Source organism: Anser anser, assembly GCF_964211835.1.
Source record: "Anser anser genome assembly, chromosome: 17".
Classification (NCBI taxonomy): Eukaryota; Metazoa; Chordata; class Aves; order Anseriformes; family Anatidae; genus Anser; species Anser anser.
The window spans coordinates 7,924,790-7,940,630 of record NC_139738.1 but is presented as its reverse complement, the minus strand read 5'-3'; the positions used below and the strand labels follow the sequence as shown (position 1 = coordinate 7,940,630).

Here is a 15,841-nt window from a genome sequence, read left to right as displayed (position 1 = left end):
GATTTGTTTATTTATTTTTAATCAGTAGATCTCAGTTTGGCAGAGCAGTGTAACACCCATCATCACTGGGGAAACTGAGGCACGGGGCCACGAAGGGATCAGCCTGCAGCCGCGCGGCAGAGCTGGGGATAAGACCCAGGTTTGCAGAGGCTCAAGTTGATGTGCGTCAGAGGTCTGATTAAATCAAGAGATTTGCAAGTTTAAGTGGCCTATAGCTCGATGACTTTGACCAGTTGCTGCCAGAAGGTTACAGCCGCCCTGGGCAGGGTCCTGCCAGACCGGGCAGCACCTTGCAAGGTGCCCACCGGAGATTAACGAGCGTGGACTAAAGGCAGAGGCGGCACAGTTGAGCTCCGCTCATCCCAACAAATAAGAACATGGTTTTAATCAATAGAAAAGCGCCGGCAGCAAGCGGGAGGCTTTGGCCAAGGAAAATACTGAAATATTAGTCTGCTCTCTGTGGTGAAAGCAGCTAACTGGCTTATGTGGCTTCAAAAAAAAAAAAAAACAAAAGTACTAATGGCCCTGGGTGCGTGTTCAGTTTTATCCTGACCTCAGACTGCTCACTCGCTGCTGCTCTGAGTGTTGTGGCGGTAATCAGTCGGGCATTTTCGGACACATAAACGAGTAGTATTATCAGCAACGCAGAGTCTCACTTTTTTTCCTGTAGGTGAAAAAAGCTACCCTCCAGGTTAAGGACGTGTAGCTCCGGGTTCAAGAGCTGCCCTTCAAGCAGGGGTGGGTCAGACCGCGGCCTTGTCAGCAGCGTTAAGTATCAAAATCCCTGCAACTGTAATTTCACATCCTGGCACGCTCTTTTCGGCACTTCGTCCTTTCACGGCGGATGCCGGGGTGTGAAGCGCTGCCTGCCCCGTGCCGCTTGTCGTGGGCGGCTCACCCTGCCAGCGCTCCGGCACTGGGGCAGGCAACTTCTGCCAGCAGCGTGTACGGAGCTGTACCTCCCAGTGGGTGCTTTTCTCAGAAAAGCTCCGCAGAAAATCCACGCTGGGGCGCGGGAGCAGGAGATGACTTGCTCTCCGAACCTCTGAACGGTGGGAGTTTGTTTTCCGCGGTTCTCAGGGCGACGCGGCCTCCCCGTTTCGGTCGGGGGAAGGATTTGGCAGCGAGGCGCCCGTGGCCGTTTGCATAAGAGCGAGTATGATTCAGTGACCTCCCTCCCACCGCCGGAGCGCTTGGCGGGCGGCCAGCGCTGCCAGCCCCGCGTGAGGTTGCATATAGCTCTGAACTTTGGAGTCATTAGAGATAAACAGCGCTATAGGCTTGTGAAAGGCCGCGCAACGCCGGGCCCTTGTCTGCCTTAACCTAAATTAATTTTTTACTCGCTCTTGCTGATTGCATCGAGGCAGCGCGCTGGGTTTTCCTTCGCCTCGGTTTGCATGTCACGGAAAGGGGGAGCCTCGAGGCCCCGGCTTCTGAGCGGTGTCGGGGTGTCCGTGTGTCCGTCAGACAGCGCGCATCCCGCCCTGGCCCCGTGGGAGCACCGGGCTGGGTGCCCTCCTGGGAGCATCCCTGTGTTGTGGGGCACTGGGGGGGGCTTGTCCTGGGCCCCCTCGCGTTGTGTCCTCCTCCCTCGCCTGCTCGCCCCTCGGCCTGCCCCTCGCTCCACTGCAGCCCCCCGTCTTTGCGTTGTACCCCACGCTGCGTAACGCAGCTCCTTTTTTTGCCAGCACCGTTTCTTTGCAGCGCAGCCCCCTTTATTCTCATCATCACCTCCCGTTTATTTCACACAGCGCCCCGTTTCTGCAGCGCAGCCCCCTTTATGCTTCCGAATACGCCCCGTTTCTGTGGCGGAGCTCCCTCCATCACCTCACGTCGCAGCCCCTCTTTTGCTCCTCGCCCCCTTTTTTGCCACGCAGCCCCCCCTTATTGCTGTACATCGCAGCCCTGACTGGCCATATACGGGGGACATAACACCCCATTTCCCATCTTGCACCCCCTTTTTGTGGAGCACCCCCGTTTCCCACTCTGCACCCCCTTTTTGCAGGACCCCCCCATTTTGCCGCCCCCCCTCGCTGCGCCCCCCATTTCTTCCCCCCCCCGCAGCGCTCTGCCCCCGCGCGCCCCCGCGCATGCGCGGTGCCGCCGCCCGGCCGCGGGGCGTTGCGCGCCCGCGCTCCTCCTCCTCCCCCCCCCCCCCCCCCCCCGCCCAATGCCGGCGGCGGGGCCGCGGCGCGCGCCCGTGCGCGCAGTGCGCCTGCGCGGGGGCCCCCGTGTGGCGCTGCGAGAGGCGCGGGGGGGGGCGAGCGAGCGGAGCCGGCGGAGCCGCGAGGGGCAGGAGGGGGGGGGCGGCGGCGGGGGAGGGGGCGGAGGAGGAGGAGGAGGAGGAGGAAGGGGGGGGCGGCGGGGGGGGCGCCGCGCTGCCGCTGCCGGAGGAGGAGGAGGAGGAGGAAGCGCGAGCGAGCGCGCCGGGGCCGAGGCGGGGGGCGGCCGGCAGGGAGCGGAGCCGCGGCGGGGGGGGAGCCCGCCGCCCGGCAGCCAGGGGGCCCCCCCGCAGCCCATGGTGCCGCCCGCCGCCGCCGCCGCCGCCGCCGCCGCGGGGGGAGGCAGCTGAGGGCGGCGGGGCCCCGCGGCGGAAGAGGCGGAGGGCGGCCGGCAGGAGGCGGGGGCGGCGGCGGGCGAGCGGCGGCGGCGGCGGGCGGCAGCGCTGCGCGGGGGGAGGCGGCCGGGAGGCCGGGCAGGGGCCGGGGCCGGGGCAGGGGCGGCGGGCTCGCCCCGCGCCGCGCAGCATGGTGCGGGAAACCAGGCACCTCTGGGTGGGCAACCTGCCGGAGAACGTGCGCGAGGAGAAGATCATCGAGCACTTCAAGCGGTGAGTGGGGCCGCGGGGGCGGGCGGGGGGACCCCGGGGGGCGGCGGGGGGCGAGGAGCGGCAGGACGGGGCGCGGAGCCCCGGGGCCGAGCGGGCTGCGCCCCGCGGGGGGGGGGAGGGCAGCCGCGCCGCCTCCGCCTCACCCCTCCGGCCCTCCGCCGTGCGGAGCCGTCCTCTCGCCGCCTCGGTTCTGTTCCCGTTCGTGCGCGGCCTCCCCTCCCCGTCCGCTCATCCCGAGCTGCGGGATGCTCCGGTGCGGGCAGCGGCCGTGCCCCCGCGCTGCGGGCCGGAGCGCCCGGAGGTGCCGAAGGCGACGGCAGCCCCGCAGAAAGCCCCGAAGGCAGCAGCTCCCTGCCCCGGAGCCCTCCACGAGGGCAGCGCTCCGCGGGCCGGGCTGGTTATTGTTGGCTGTTGGTGTTTTTTTTTTTTTTTTTTTTTTCCTCCTCGGTGTGTCGTTGCATAGATTAACCCAGCTCCCACGGCGCAGCTCACGAGGAAGTAGTGGCTGTTTGCATGGTTGTATTTTCCTCCTCCCCGCTGCATATTTCCGTGCGAGAGGAGGCTTCTCGTGAGTCGCAGCAACACCGTGTCTGTGGGAAACGTGCGCGCACAAAGTTGATGCCCTGCGCTGCACGCTGGAAGCTTCTCTTAGGAAAAAAGAAGAAGGCGACGAGCCCGGGGTGCAGCCGCTGACCTCCCACCAAGCGATTTTGGGGTTTTGTTTTTTAAATTCCGGAAGGATTTGGAAGCTTCCTTCAGTCTGCCTCGCTCTGCTGCCTTAGCGCTGGAAAAATGACGGCGCGTCCTTAATAATGAGTCACCATGGGAAAAATAGATGTGGTTACTAACATGCGAGGAGGCTGGGCCGGGGAGCCCGCTGACAGATGGCGGGCCTCGGCTGCCTCCCTGCCCGCAGCCTCGGCCCGAAAAGGGGCCCTGGGTTGCTGCCCCCCGGCTCGCTCACAGCCCCCCGGGTGGCACCGTGCCCCGCATGGGGTCCGGGGCCACGGCTCGTGGTCCCCCCGCTGCCTGTACGCAGCCCCGGGCCGAGCCGAGCGGCCCCGGGGGGCTTCTCCCCGCGCCCGGCTGCTGCCAGGCGGCCTCTAAAATGGCGGCGGGGCCCCGGCGGCGTGGGCAGGCGGCGCGGGGGCTCGGGCACCCCCGGGGCTGTGGGCAGGGGGCCCCGCCGCGGGGCGATCGTGCGGGGCTGGGAGCCAGACGTGGCGGCAGGGCAGGAGCTTCAATAAAAAACCAGAAATCATAAAAAAAAAAAAAAAAAGGCTCAGCTGCGTATCAGCACTCGGAGCGGGGGCTGCGCCGACCTATTTACCCGTCGCTTCTCTTCACGTTTGTCCCCCCCCAAGCCTTGCGTTCCACCAACGCCGCTGTCGGTTGCGCTCTCGGTGGCTCCCACGGAGGGGATGGCACTTTGGCGTTCGCCGTGGTTTGTGGTGTCCCCGAGCCCAGGTCGCGGGATCGGACGTTATACAAAGGCAGGGTTCGGGGGAAGAAAATGCGCTGCGGGGCTGTTTGTTTAATTCCAGGCATAGCTAGCCGAGGAAATACGAGGCACTCGAATGGAAGTGGAAATTTGACATTCCTGGGTCTTATTTTGTCCATGCCTCCTCTTTTGTAAGATGTATTAAAGCAGGAAAAAGTTGCTATGGTACTGTTGCTTAGAGATGGATGTGGAAAAAATGGTAGGCTCTGAATTAATTACCTTTTTTTTTTTTGTTGTTTTTACCTTTGCGAGTTTCGATTGGTGGCTTTGGAGGGAGGTTTGCTGCCAGGCAAAACCCTTCATTCCTATAATTTCTCGCTTTGTTTTGAAAAGAGATTTCTTTCAACATTAGTGCGTTTCGAGGAGGCCGGTCTTGCACGAGTAAACACACGGGTAAAATACGCTCCAGCCGCTCTGTGCCTATGCTCTACGCATCTGGCTCCAGTCTAAGCATGTGGCTCGGGGTGCAGGTACCGGAGGGGAGGACGAGGGTCGCCTCGGCAGCCCCGCGGGCGTCCGGCCGCCCGGATCTCTGCCGCGGGTGCCTGTAGCCCCGGGTGCCGGCGAGGTGCAGGTACTGCCCGCGGACAATGGAGCCGCGCTCTTTGTGTGCCGGGGCCCCGTGTCACAGGAGCGGGCCCGCGCGGAGGGCGGCTGCGACGCGGAAGGCTGCCTTCTTGGAAAGAAGAGTTGTCGCGTTTGGAGCGCGAGCCTGAGGAGACGGAGATGATCTCGGCGAAATGGAGTTCCCACCCATCCCCCTGCCTGCGAGCGGCCGCTGGCGGCACCGCGCTGCCAGCGGGAGGGAGTTGGGGAGCAGCCTGCCTGGAATCCCCCGGCCTGGGCAGCAGCGGTGCCCGCGGGGTCTTTGTGTGTCCCCTTGGCTTACGAGGTGCTGCGGCTCCTGTCTCAGAGCCTGCGTGCAAGCTGTCCTGCTGTCGCCCAGCCTCTGCTAGGAGCGAGTTTGGGAAGCGTGACCATCCTGCTTCCAAAGAAGCAAAATTCAAGGGCGACTCTGAAACTTCAGGCCTAGCAGGCATGCTCAGTATGAGGGGTGTGCTGTTTTTTTCTTCTTTTCTTTCCTTGTCCAGTTACTGTGGGCACCTTGCTGGGGTTTGCAGTCTTTCAAGTCATTTTTTAAGAGAAGGAACTAAGACGAAAAAAGCATTTTGCAGAAGCTATCTTTTTGGTTGTAAAACACTCTTGATTGGTTACAACACTGTTTATGAATTCTCTCAGATGAGCAAATACTGAAGTTGGTCTCAAATCCTTGGCTTATTGAGTAGTGTTATTTTTTTCCTGAAAACCCCTTTTTATATATTGTCTCCATACTAAAAGGGATAGCAAGAGAGTGATTTTGGGTGTATTGTAAAAAACTGAAATCACTCTGGGCTTTTGTTTTGTTCTCCTAGGCAGCTACTCCCCTTTTGAAAAACTTCTTTCTAACGTGCTGTATTTTCTTTCGGAGAGTTACTCAGGCATTCCTGAATATGAAAGCAATGGGGGCCAGGAGCTGGGGTCCGCAGTTAAGATGGAGCAAACACTGAGCCTCTGGTAGGGTGTCGGGGCAGAGCTGGGCGCGCGGGGAAGCAGTGGTAGCAATCATTCTGGGTTCACCTAATTAACGCTGTCTTGACTAGCAGGAAAAAAGTCATTCACCATCACTGGAACAGATGCTCGGCAGCTTGCGGAACAAGGCAACTAAATATAGTAACAGTTGTCCCCAGCACAAGTGTTGGCCTTCCATATTTTTTTTTTCCCTGCGTTTTCTCCTGGTTAATCTGAAAGAACACGGCTTTGTCCCCTTATTGGTGTTTTAAAGGGCAAGAGGAGTAAAAGCCTCTTGATTGCGAGCCGTGTGACTTTGGTATGCCATCTCGTATTCTGTGGGAGAATTAAGATGTTCAGAGGGGCAACCAAGCCCAGGAGAAACCCTGGGTTTCGGGGAACAAACGCGCTCCTTTAAAGTCACTGTGAATACGTTGCAGATCAGAGCAGCCTTGGAGGAGACGAGTATCGTAACGTTTGTTTAAGCCCGCTGGAAAAGCAGCGAGCTTTGTCCGGCGTCACGCTGCTCCCACTCCTGGTCCGAGGGGTGTAGGATACCCTCTGGAGAAGCGGTTGGCGTTTGCAACACCACTGCTCTTTGGAGTTGCTCTGCAGTACATGGGCGTAATCGAGAGCACGTGTTTGTTTTCAGTAACTTCCAAATACCGTTCGGTCAGCTTACAAGAAAGCGTTGTGTCTGATGGTTGGGAGCCTGGGAACGTGAAGCCTCCCTGCTCTCTGCTCCGTGCATTGCCGCGGAGGGCGAAGGCGGCGCAGCGGGATGCTGGTCGACTGCTCCCCGGCTCGCGTGGGGCAGAGCAGTAGGACTGCCACTGGGGGACTGGCTTGGGGCCCCGGGAAGAAACCCCCCCATGGCTGTTCAGTGTCGGAGCTGTTTATTTAGGACAGCACCGTTTCTCCAGCCTTCCCCGCTTACGACACCAGCAGGTCTTTCAGTGCCTTTCCACAGGATCGGGCTTGAGTCGGATGTAGGAGCGCTGCAGTTTTTCTAGTAAAATTCTCAAATATGTTCCCGAGCTTTTATTGCTTATAATCTAGTAGTGGTTCTTGGATATCACTTAAGATGCAAACACATGGGTAGTTACGCTAAATCAGCTTTGCATATAGAGGTCCCTAACCAGATGTTAGGTTTATCTGAGGAAGAGGCAGGAATATGGATGCGGAATGAACTATTTCTGCTTTTTTCCCCACTGTTCTTACCACTTTTAGGTGATGGTGTTTTCACAGCGCAGGCGCTAGCCTTTTTAGCTCAGCGCCTTTGAAAGGAAGGGGAAGGTAAAATTTATGCCTGTGCTTTGTTGAGGCAGTGTCTGGAATATCAGGCAATGTCGGCACTTGGTTATGCTGCGTTTTACAAACATCTCCAGTAAGGTGATCTTAGTTTTGCAGAACACAAAATGCAGGAAGATCGTGGGAAGGCATTTAGTTGGGGGATTAAGGCATGGGGATTAAGCTAATTGCCCAGAATCAGATGGGAAAGACAGACATGGAAGGTGCGAGGCATGTACTGCCTTCCCGAATCTCGGTCCGGCTCCTTAGCGAAAGCCTGCCTCGCACCGCACGAAGGCTTTTCAGCCGAGGGGCTAAAGGAGCACGGGTGCTGGTGGCGCCCCTGTTTTCCACTACACCTCCGGTGGTGCTGCTGTCCCTGGCCCCGATGGAGAAGTGCCCTGAGCAGCCGCCTGCTTCCCCACGGCCGAGCTGCGCGGAGGATGGCTCCTCGACACTTCGGGGTCCGCGAGTCTGCTGGCTGCTCCGCGTCTTGCTCTTTGCGTGCACTTGAGGTGGCAGCTTGGTGACGCCACGCTCACCAGGGAGATGCCTATATAATTACTTCAAAGAAACTTAATGAAGAGCTGCACGGAGCACAGATTTGGACTAAGCTTCTATTAAGTGTTTTTAAACGCTGAGCCGTGTTAGAAAGATAAGTGGATGTCACTTGGTTACAAAATTCTGTCCTCTGGTGAGCCTTTCCAGCATTGCTTGTTGCCTGAGAGTTCTTCAGAGGGTCCTGGTTGCATGTCCTGGTCCTGTTCTGTCTGAAAGGCTGCTCTGAAGTCACGTTGGCTTTTGGTATTTCTTGAGCTTACTCTAAATTCCATTGGTACGACAATAAATAATCCTGATGCCTTTTCTGGTGGATAGCTGAATGCCTAACTCAGTTGTGTGAAAGCTCCGTGAGGCTGCTCGATGTGCACAGGAGATGCTTGTTGGAGCTTGAGGGTTGCCGTGGCCGAATCTGGGTCGCTGGAAGCGTTTGGCTCCCCGTGGAACCCCTTCTGTGAAGAGAGAAAGCAGACTGGTGCACAGAGAACGTAACAGCCCTTGTGAGGCGTACGCGGATATTAAACCCATTCATCAACTTAAAACAGGGGACTAGGAAAGGCCTAAAGCTGTTTTTGATAGTCTTGTTGACTGTTTTTTTTTTTCCCCCAATGCTTTTCATAGGACAGAAAGTCATGCCAAGTTCTCCGGCAGATGACCTTATTGCAGTCTTAAGGTGTGTCCAAAATTAGGTCCTCGTCTTCGCTGAGGGCCAAGAAGCGCCAGCTAGCATTTCATAAAAAAGGAAGCAAATATCCAAATGAGCGGAGGGCAGGCTGCAGTCCTTGGGCACGTTAGTGAGTCAGGGTGAACCTGGAGCTTTGTTTTCCTGAGCCGATGTGCTGCGACTGCAGACTGACTGGCTGCTCTGGTGGCTTCACGCTGTCGTCAGCTTGTGAGCAGGAGGAGGAGACGCGTTCTGCACATGAAGATGCACCTGAGGAGCAATGACTGCCAAAGCGAGGTGTTCTGGTGGCGTTTGGGGATGGTGGGAAGGGGGTGAAGGTGAGGGTTACCCCTCCTGGCTGCTGTCAGGTTGCTTCAGCCGGCACTCCGGGAGGTGCTGGTGACGGGGGTGTAAGCAGTTAAGTTGCTTGTGCGGTGGGTAAGGTCTGGTTTTGGTGGCTACCAAAAATAAGCACTTGTGAGATACAGCGTACGTGTTTTTTATTAAGCTCTGTGAACTCGCTGAGGTCTGCGAACGCCCTGAAACCAAAGACTGGAAAGGCAAACATTCTTAAACAATGAACTAAGGAATAAACTAGAAAATATGATTACTCTCCATAATAAGATTTTGAGTTTAGCTGCGTCTTCGGCATGCCAATTTAGAAATCTCGTGGGAGGAATATGAGCCTGAAGATGGAAATTCACAGTGTACAACCAGCCTCGTGGCTTACCTTCACATGAGTCTCTGTAGTGTTCTGAAGATGATTTGAACAGTTAATGAAAATCAGACAAAAGCTGCTTTTTTGCTGCCGAGCTAGCAAGTCACTGGCTCGGACGTGATGAGGGTACGTGCGGGGGCAACGCCGGAGCCTTCGCCTTTCTGCCTGCCTGGAGAGCTCCCTTTGTGGCTGGGTCATGTCAGCTCCGGTCTCCTCGGGTCCGAGAACCCGTCTCTAATGCTCGTCTGCAGTAATGTTTTAAGATGTGATGACGACTTCTGTGTAATGAATAAAACACAGTGACTGCTTTGGTTTCTGCATTTCCATAGTTATTGTTTAACCTACTAACACTGTGTAATCGTCGCATACAATCTGTAAAATCCTGTAGTGTGAAGATAACATCCCTTAATAAAAGAATAAACAGTTACAGACTTTTCATAAATACACCACAATATATTCCAGGGACTGCTGCAATCTGATCTGTTAACGGGGTAGATTGACTATGAAGGCAGTGTCTCTGAATTCATTTGAAACAACATACTTCTCAAGACGGATTTTTTGGAAGTGTACCCTGTAGCACTGCGTGCGGCTGGCTCCGTACGCTATTTTGTATATTCATGCGTTGTCTGAGGTCCAAATATTCATGGTGACTTGGGCGAGAATGCAGCAGAATTGGGATGCGAAAGGAACATCAATTTTCCGCTCAGAGAAACTAATCATGGGAGACGAGCGGCAGCCTATCTCAATGACCAGTCTCTGTTTAAAAAACCCAGACACTTTTTAAGAACAAAAGGGAGCTTTTTTGCTTCCTTTCTCTTCCCCTTTTTAATTAAGCTCAGCATTTTAAAATTGAAAGTGCTTTCTTTTAGTACACTTAGATCTGTGGTGTGCATGGCCAAGTCTAATGAAAGTGTGCTGAACGTGCTCTGGTCTCACGTCGAAAAGCGAGATAAATCCGAACATCCCTGGGAGCAGCGTGGATAGATGATCCGCACCAGCGCTCTCTGCAGATGGAGGCAATGGTGACTTGTTTGTGTCTTCCTCTTGGATGCCCTCCTATCCAAATACAAGACCTTGCATGTCTTCTGTTACCCTCTGATGTGGTAGGAAACTGGAGCTGGATTCACACCAAGCTTTTGTCACAGTGGTGACCGGGTACGCAATCACAGCTGGTTTTGAAGTAATCTTTTAGCTCGATGAAAAGAGTACTGCCAGGCTGTAGCTTCTTTAACGAGCGGCGAATTGGTTTTCCTCCAGGTAGAAACCTGAGCTGCTGATGTCCTCTGTCCGTGGGACTCACTATGAATAACTTGACGTCCCTGTTGTGGCTGTCCCCGCGCGCAGCACGGAGCGCCGAGCTGGGGTCCGTCTGATCGTGCTGCTGGCGTGAGTGGTGCCTCCTGTCCCCGCCGGCGGGGGCGGCTGCCAAAAAGCACATAGAGGCTTATTTCAGCGTTCCCTCTTCAGGCGCTCTGTGGCAGCTGTGGGTGACCCGGAACAGTCAGTAGGGCAAAATAAGAAAGATAAATTGCCAAGTTGGATGTTTAAAGTAGTCATCGCTGGAGGAAAAAGTCTTCCGGCCTCATTCACATCCTGACTGTGAGGAGAATAAAAGCTCAGAATGGATAACTATCTCCCTTGTATACGGAATCAAATCTGATTTAATTTCAGGAATTCGTGCTCGTATGTGTGAGATGCAGCTCTTGGAAAGCCATCTCAGTATGCATCTAGGTGGCTAACGATGTGCACAGTGACCTCCTTGTAGTGAAAGCTGAAATGAACCCTTGGTCTTCTCCTGAATTCTCAAACAACTGGTTCAATGTATTAGTAGCAGGAAAGCTTTGCTATGTTTAAAAAATAAGTGTGTTTTCAACGTTGACACAGATTGTATATGTGGCTGAGGGTACATCGAGATGTGCGGGATCTGGCAGAGCTCAGGAAGTGTCTCTTCCTCCCCATTGCTCGGAGACTTTGGTCCCACAGCTAGGGTGCCTGTTCCTAGCTCATGTCAGAGTGATTTCTGACAGTGGGCGTCTGGGGGTGAAGCAGATCAGCAGAACAGCGTCAGGAAGGCGCTCTCGTGGCGGTTACGCTGCCGTAGCTGGCTGCGTTAGGGCAGGGAGGGCAGGAGGAGCGCTGTCCATGTGCGGGTCCTGGCACAATTCCCCCGCCCCTGGTTTCAAGAGAGTGACCTGCCTGGAGTGGGTGAGCTGCTGGGGTCGGGGACCTGGACGTGTCTCTGGGGCTGTGGATCCATGGCTGCTTTCCGTGAGGAATGAATTTCAAGTTGTTGAGGCTGGTTGCTCATTCAGACGGTGGTGGTTCACGGCGAGGAGCGATCTCAGTGCTTGGGATGGTCTCGGTGAGGGCAGACGAATCCACTTTATTTTTATGTTCTTCTGGAATACAGTTTCTTGGAAAACCTACAAAACCTTGTAGGAAGACAGGTTATAAAGTTTGTTTCACTAGAGAAGTATGAACCGGCGATCACCGAGACTCGTAAAGCCTTAAGATGGTACGTATTTAAAGTACTTTACAGCATGGCAGGGAGACCATAATGTTATGACTCTGCATTTTCCTCCATCTGCTGCTGAATACATGCAAAGCAGGGCTTGGAGAAGCAAAACTGAGATGGGGATTTACCCTTTCATGTAAGAATGAAAAACCTGATTAAGCAGGAGATGCCCCTACAGTTGCAATGCAAGTACGTTCTTAAAATCGAATCCGACCAAATCCTAAAAGCATTCACTCAAACGAAAAGGCTTGAGCAATTCCTGTTCAGAAAGCATTTAATGCAGCCTATCACCACCAGTATTTTTGAAGAAAATCTGCCGATTGTGCTTTAGGCTGGAAGGAGAGATGCCCTGGAGATGGAATTTGGTGGCAGTGCATCTAGTGCGTAGTAACGTGGTGCCATGCATCTGTGTAGGTTGGAGGAGAAAGAATTGCAGTGCATCGTCATTGGTGTGTGGTTGAGCACGTTCTCTGCCTTGCAGGGCTCCTACAAATTTCTGTAACCTCTTTAGGCTTCTGGGAGTGGTTTTACTGTTCAAGAACAGTCTAATTCTTAAATATTCTGATCTGCTAAGAGAGCAAGACTGATGTGATCTTGCCCTGCATGCGTATCTTCCCTAATCACTGTAGAACCCGTTAGCCAGTTTCAGCTAAACTTGAGGGCAGAGGAGGTGCTCGCAGTCTCAGAGATGCAATGTTCCTGCGCGTTTCATGAAAACAAGCGGTTTTAATAGAGGAGGGAGACCTGATTAGCGGCCCCATGGAGAGAAAAGCTGCAGCGTGCGTACAACCCTTATTAGACATTAAAGAATCCACATGGGAGAGAGGTGTTCCTAACCGTGGGAAAAGCTGCAGCGGGAACTGGCATTTATTGGACGCCAGGGAATTCGACCTCAAGACATGCATCCATAAGAAATGAGTCTTCATTATTACTGCACACAAAGCTGCTTTGATTTTTTTTTTTTTAATAATACGAAAATGTGTATTACCGGTAAGCCCTGCTATGGGTGCTTGTGTACTTCTCCTCGATTGTGCAGAAGTGGCTGCTGGTACAAGTTCCTTACTGACGGAGCTTCTGTCTGTTTGCTGGGTGGCCAAGGCGGCTGTGCTGACGGAGCTTTAGCCCACACTGTTCAGCACTCAGCCCCTCGCTGCGGGACGGTCAGGGTTTGCCTTTTGACCGCGAGGCTGGCGTTGCAGGAGCTGCTGGCTGCGGCGAGGCGCTGCGTGACCTGCTGAGCGCGGGCTGAGGGCTTTTCCCAGCTTGCTTCAGGTGATCCCGGTGCCCAGAACGCGGCGTATTAACACCTCGGCGGTATCCAGATGGTGACTTTGCCGTGAAAATGTAAATAAAATGTCGTAATTAGGATTGACTTTTACTTTGGATCCTAAAATGGAGCATTCAGCTGAGCTGTAAGCAAGAGGCGAGCGCTTATTTCAGCATGGAGTTATCTACCAGACTATCTGATATGCCGAGCGTGTTGCTCTTAAATAACAGGTATCAGAAGTATCAGTGAATGTGCCTATGCTAGCTTTTTAATTTCCTACTTTGTCATCTCTTATGGAGGGATTACGAGAATAGACAAAGCCCTCGCTGTTCTCAGTGCGTGGCAGAAACACGTGCTGTATCTCATTAACAAAACCCCTGTTTGTAGTCAGAGCTGGGAGATTTCCCATAAAATGCTGTTAGGCTAAAGTGAGCAGGAAAATGCAGGATAGGCCTGGGCTCGGCTAGTATTTTGGGCTGAGGGGAGTTAGGGTCGGCGCGTTAAGGGTTCAGCCCCGTCATGTCAGCAGTTTGCCTTAGCGCCGTAACCTCGTTGATGGTTTGTGCTCCTGAACTTTGAGAACTGTTTAAAAATCTTTATTGCTAGACAGCTAGCAAGAATGCCCTGCAGAACTTTATTCCCCGCCCCCCCCCCCCCCAAAGGTCTCAGGGCCAATAAAGATCACTCTAAACAAGTTTTAAAGCATCTAAGATTGCAATCTAGAAAAGCATGGGAGCTTGGTAATTAGGGCGTGTTTCTGAATCACTGCTGCCACAAGGTCTGTTCGCCATACGGTTTGAAAACCAGCACTCCTTGTGATATGGAGAGCTTTTATTTTGCGTGGTTTTGTGAAGGTAAAGGTTTTCAAAGCCTTACATCGTGTGGATTCACCACTCACCGACAAGCTCTCCTACTCTCGATCATCCAGAATGCTACCCCGGCCTCTTGTGATGGCTTATCATTGTAGAAACAGTCATTTTGTGCAGAGAAAGGTAGAAGTAAAGGCATTGAATTTGCTTTATTTTTAGCCATCTTTAACGTGACATAGCAGCTGGAGATAAGGAGCGTCCGTGCCATACGTTGAATCTCTGGAGGCTGCTGGAAGTGCTCCATACGTTGCTGGCAGCTTTGTGCCGCTACCCTCGTCCTGGTTGGTTTCGTCCCTGCGTGCTTCCCCTGAGAACCCTGTTCTTAGAAAACGGGGAAGACGGGGCGCTCGGAGGAGGGTTCCACGGTGGTGCTGTCGGGTTCTTTAAAGGGGCGCGTGCGTGGGCACGTTAGATAAATACTCTGGAACGTCACACTATTTTCACCGCAAGCCTGAAGAGCCAGTTGTTCGGTTTCAAAGACGGGTTGACGTGAGGGATTTCCGAGGTGCTCCGTGCGGAGCGTGGTCAGGCGCCCTTGGTCCTGGGCAGTCGCGTCCAGCTGGTCGCAGTGAGTCCTGCAGCAAGGTCTGCCTGCAAAGCAGCTGCTAGCGAAGGCCGGCAGCCGTGTGTACGTTTCCATGGTCGTCATTAAGCGTTCGCGGTACTGTTTGACAAATTCTCCAGGTTTGAGTGACAGGCTTACAAAGACGAGCAATTGTGGCTCATCAGGTGACGGTTCCCCGCATGCTGTTCATTTCAAGTAGTTTTCCAGGACTGCGGAATTCAGCCTGTTCTCTGTTGAGATTACATTTCCATTAGCGTGCATTATTTTTGTCCCAGCCCTGCGCATGCACTTATTTATGGCCTGCCTCTGGGTTTGCTTTCTGCTATTGATCGGTTGCTGTTTTCATGAAAGGACCCAAACCCAATAATGCAGTCCGCGCGTGGTCCGAGTACCTTTTGTTTAGATTCCTCTGTTCTGTATCTGTAAGCTCTCAAGTCTTCCTTCCATGTGATGATATTTGACCAAAGATATCCTGGTCCTCTGCTGAAGGCATGACTGGAAGCAGAATGCAATTCCAAAGGCTTGTGCCACTTAAAAGCACGTAAATATTTTCCATGGCAAGAAAAGTACGTGGCTATAATGAACATGAAGCACGGAATATGGTGGCACATCGTTTCTTAGGCCTGTTGTCTTCCCTCTCCATGGTCTGCGCCGTCAGTGGCGTGGCAGTGAGGGCCACGGCCAAGCTGGTGGCCCTGGCTCTGAGCAGTGTTTCCTAAAAAGAGCTGGTGGTGGGCCGAGGAACGGTGATCCATGCCAGCAGGAGAGCCCAGAAGGGATGCTCACGGAGGTGGCCTGGCGGCAGGATCCCTCCGGAGCCGGTTACCGGCAGCCTCGGTGCCAGCGCTGCCCCGCCACGGGAGCAAGTGCAGCGCTGGGAGCACGCGGGCTGGCCTGGCGTTACAAATAAGGAGAAGCGAGGCAGACATCTGGCTAAGTATTACTTCAGGTCACATCGTTTTGTTATGAAATAACAGCAGAGGCAGAGGAACGCGATTGGCGGGGGGAAGCTTCGCGCTGTGTGCGCGTTTTACTGAATACTGCAGGCCGTGACTTGCCTGCGCCATCGCATAACCCCGCGCGCAAAAAGCCGCCCGTGCGCTCCCGATGGCTAAAGATAGCTGGCTGTAGTCGAAGTGAACCCAAGTGGATCCAGAATACCCAGACGTCCCCTCGCAGCGGTGTGTCTTCTCAAGTCGTGCCCCTAATGAGCGGTGCAGAAATGAGCACAAGAAACCTGTGTTATTTTTGATCTCGCGATGCGTCTCGCATGCAGGAGTATTGGGCGTAGCATCGTGCCGACTTCTCAACAACAGGTTTTTTTAGGCTGACCTGCAGAATTCTGCAGTGCTGAAAATGGGTGGGTATGAAGGGTTTTTGCAAGCTTGGGGGAGTCAGCATGAGAAATGAGGAGGTGATCCGAATTGAAGTGGGAATCAAGGAAAGCAGTTTAAATTAAAAAAGTGATCGCCCCTCTGATTCCAAGCTACGTTTTCCTACCTTGTGTATGCCATCT

At 54.3% G+C, this 15,841-nt stretch overlaps 1 protein-coding gene across 2 annotated transcripts in view; it reads left to right on the top strand.

Moving 5' to 3' along the window:
- The first annotated feature begins 2,644 nt into the window (after positions 1 to 2,644).
- SPEN (spen family transcriptional repressor) overlaps positions 2,645 to 15,841 on the top strand; it is a 66,151-nt gene continuing 52,954 nt past the window's right edge. Inside the window, exon 1 of one of the 2 annotated variants that reach the window (XM_083802890.1) lies at positions 2,645 to 2,830. In XM_083802890.1, coding sequence (XP_083659016.1) covers positions 2,748 to 2,830 — 83 coding nt within the window. In that variant the 5' untranslated portion in view covers positions 2,645 to 2,747. The remainder of the gene's footprint in view (positions 2,831 to 15,841) is intronic. The other variant, XM_083802889.1, reaches the window with a different exon arrangement.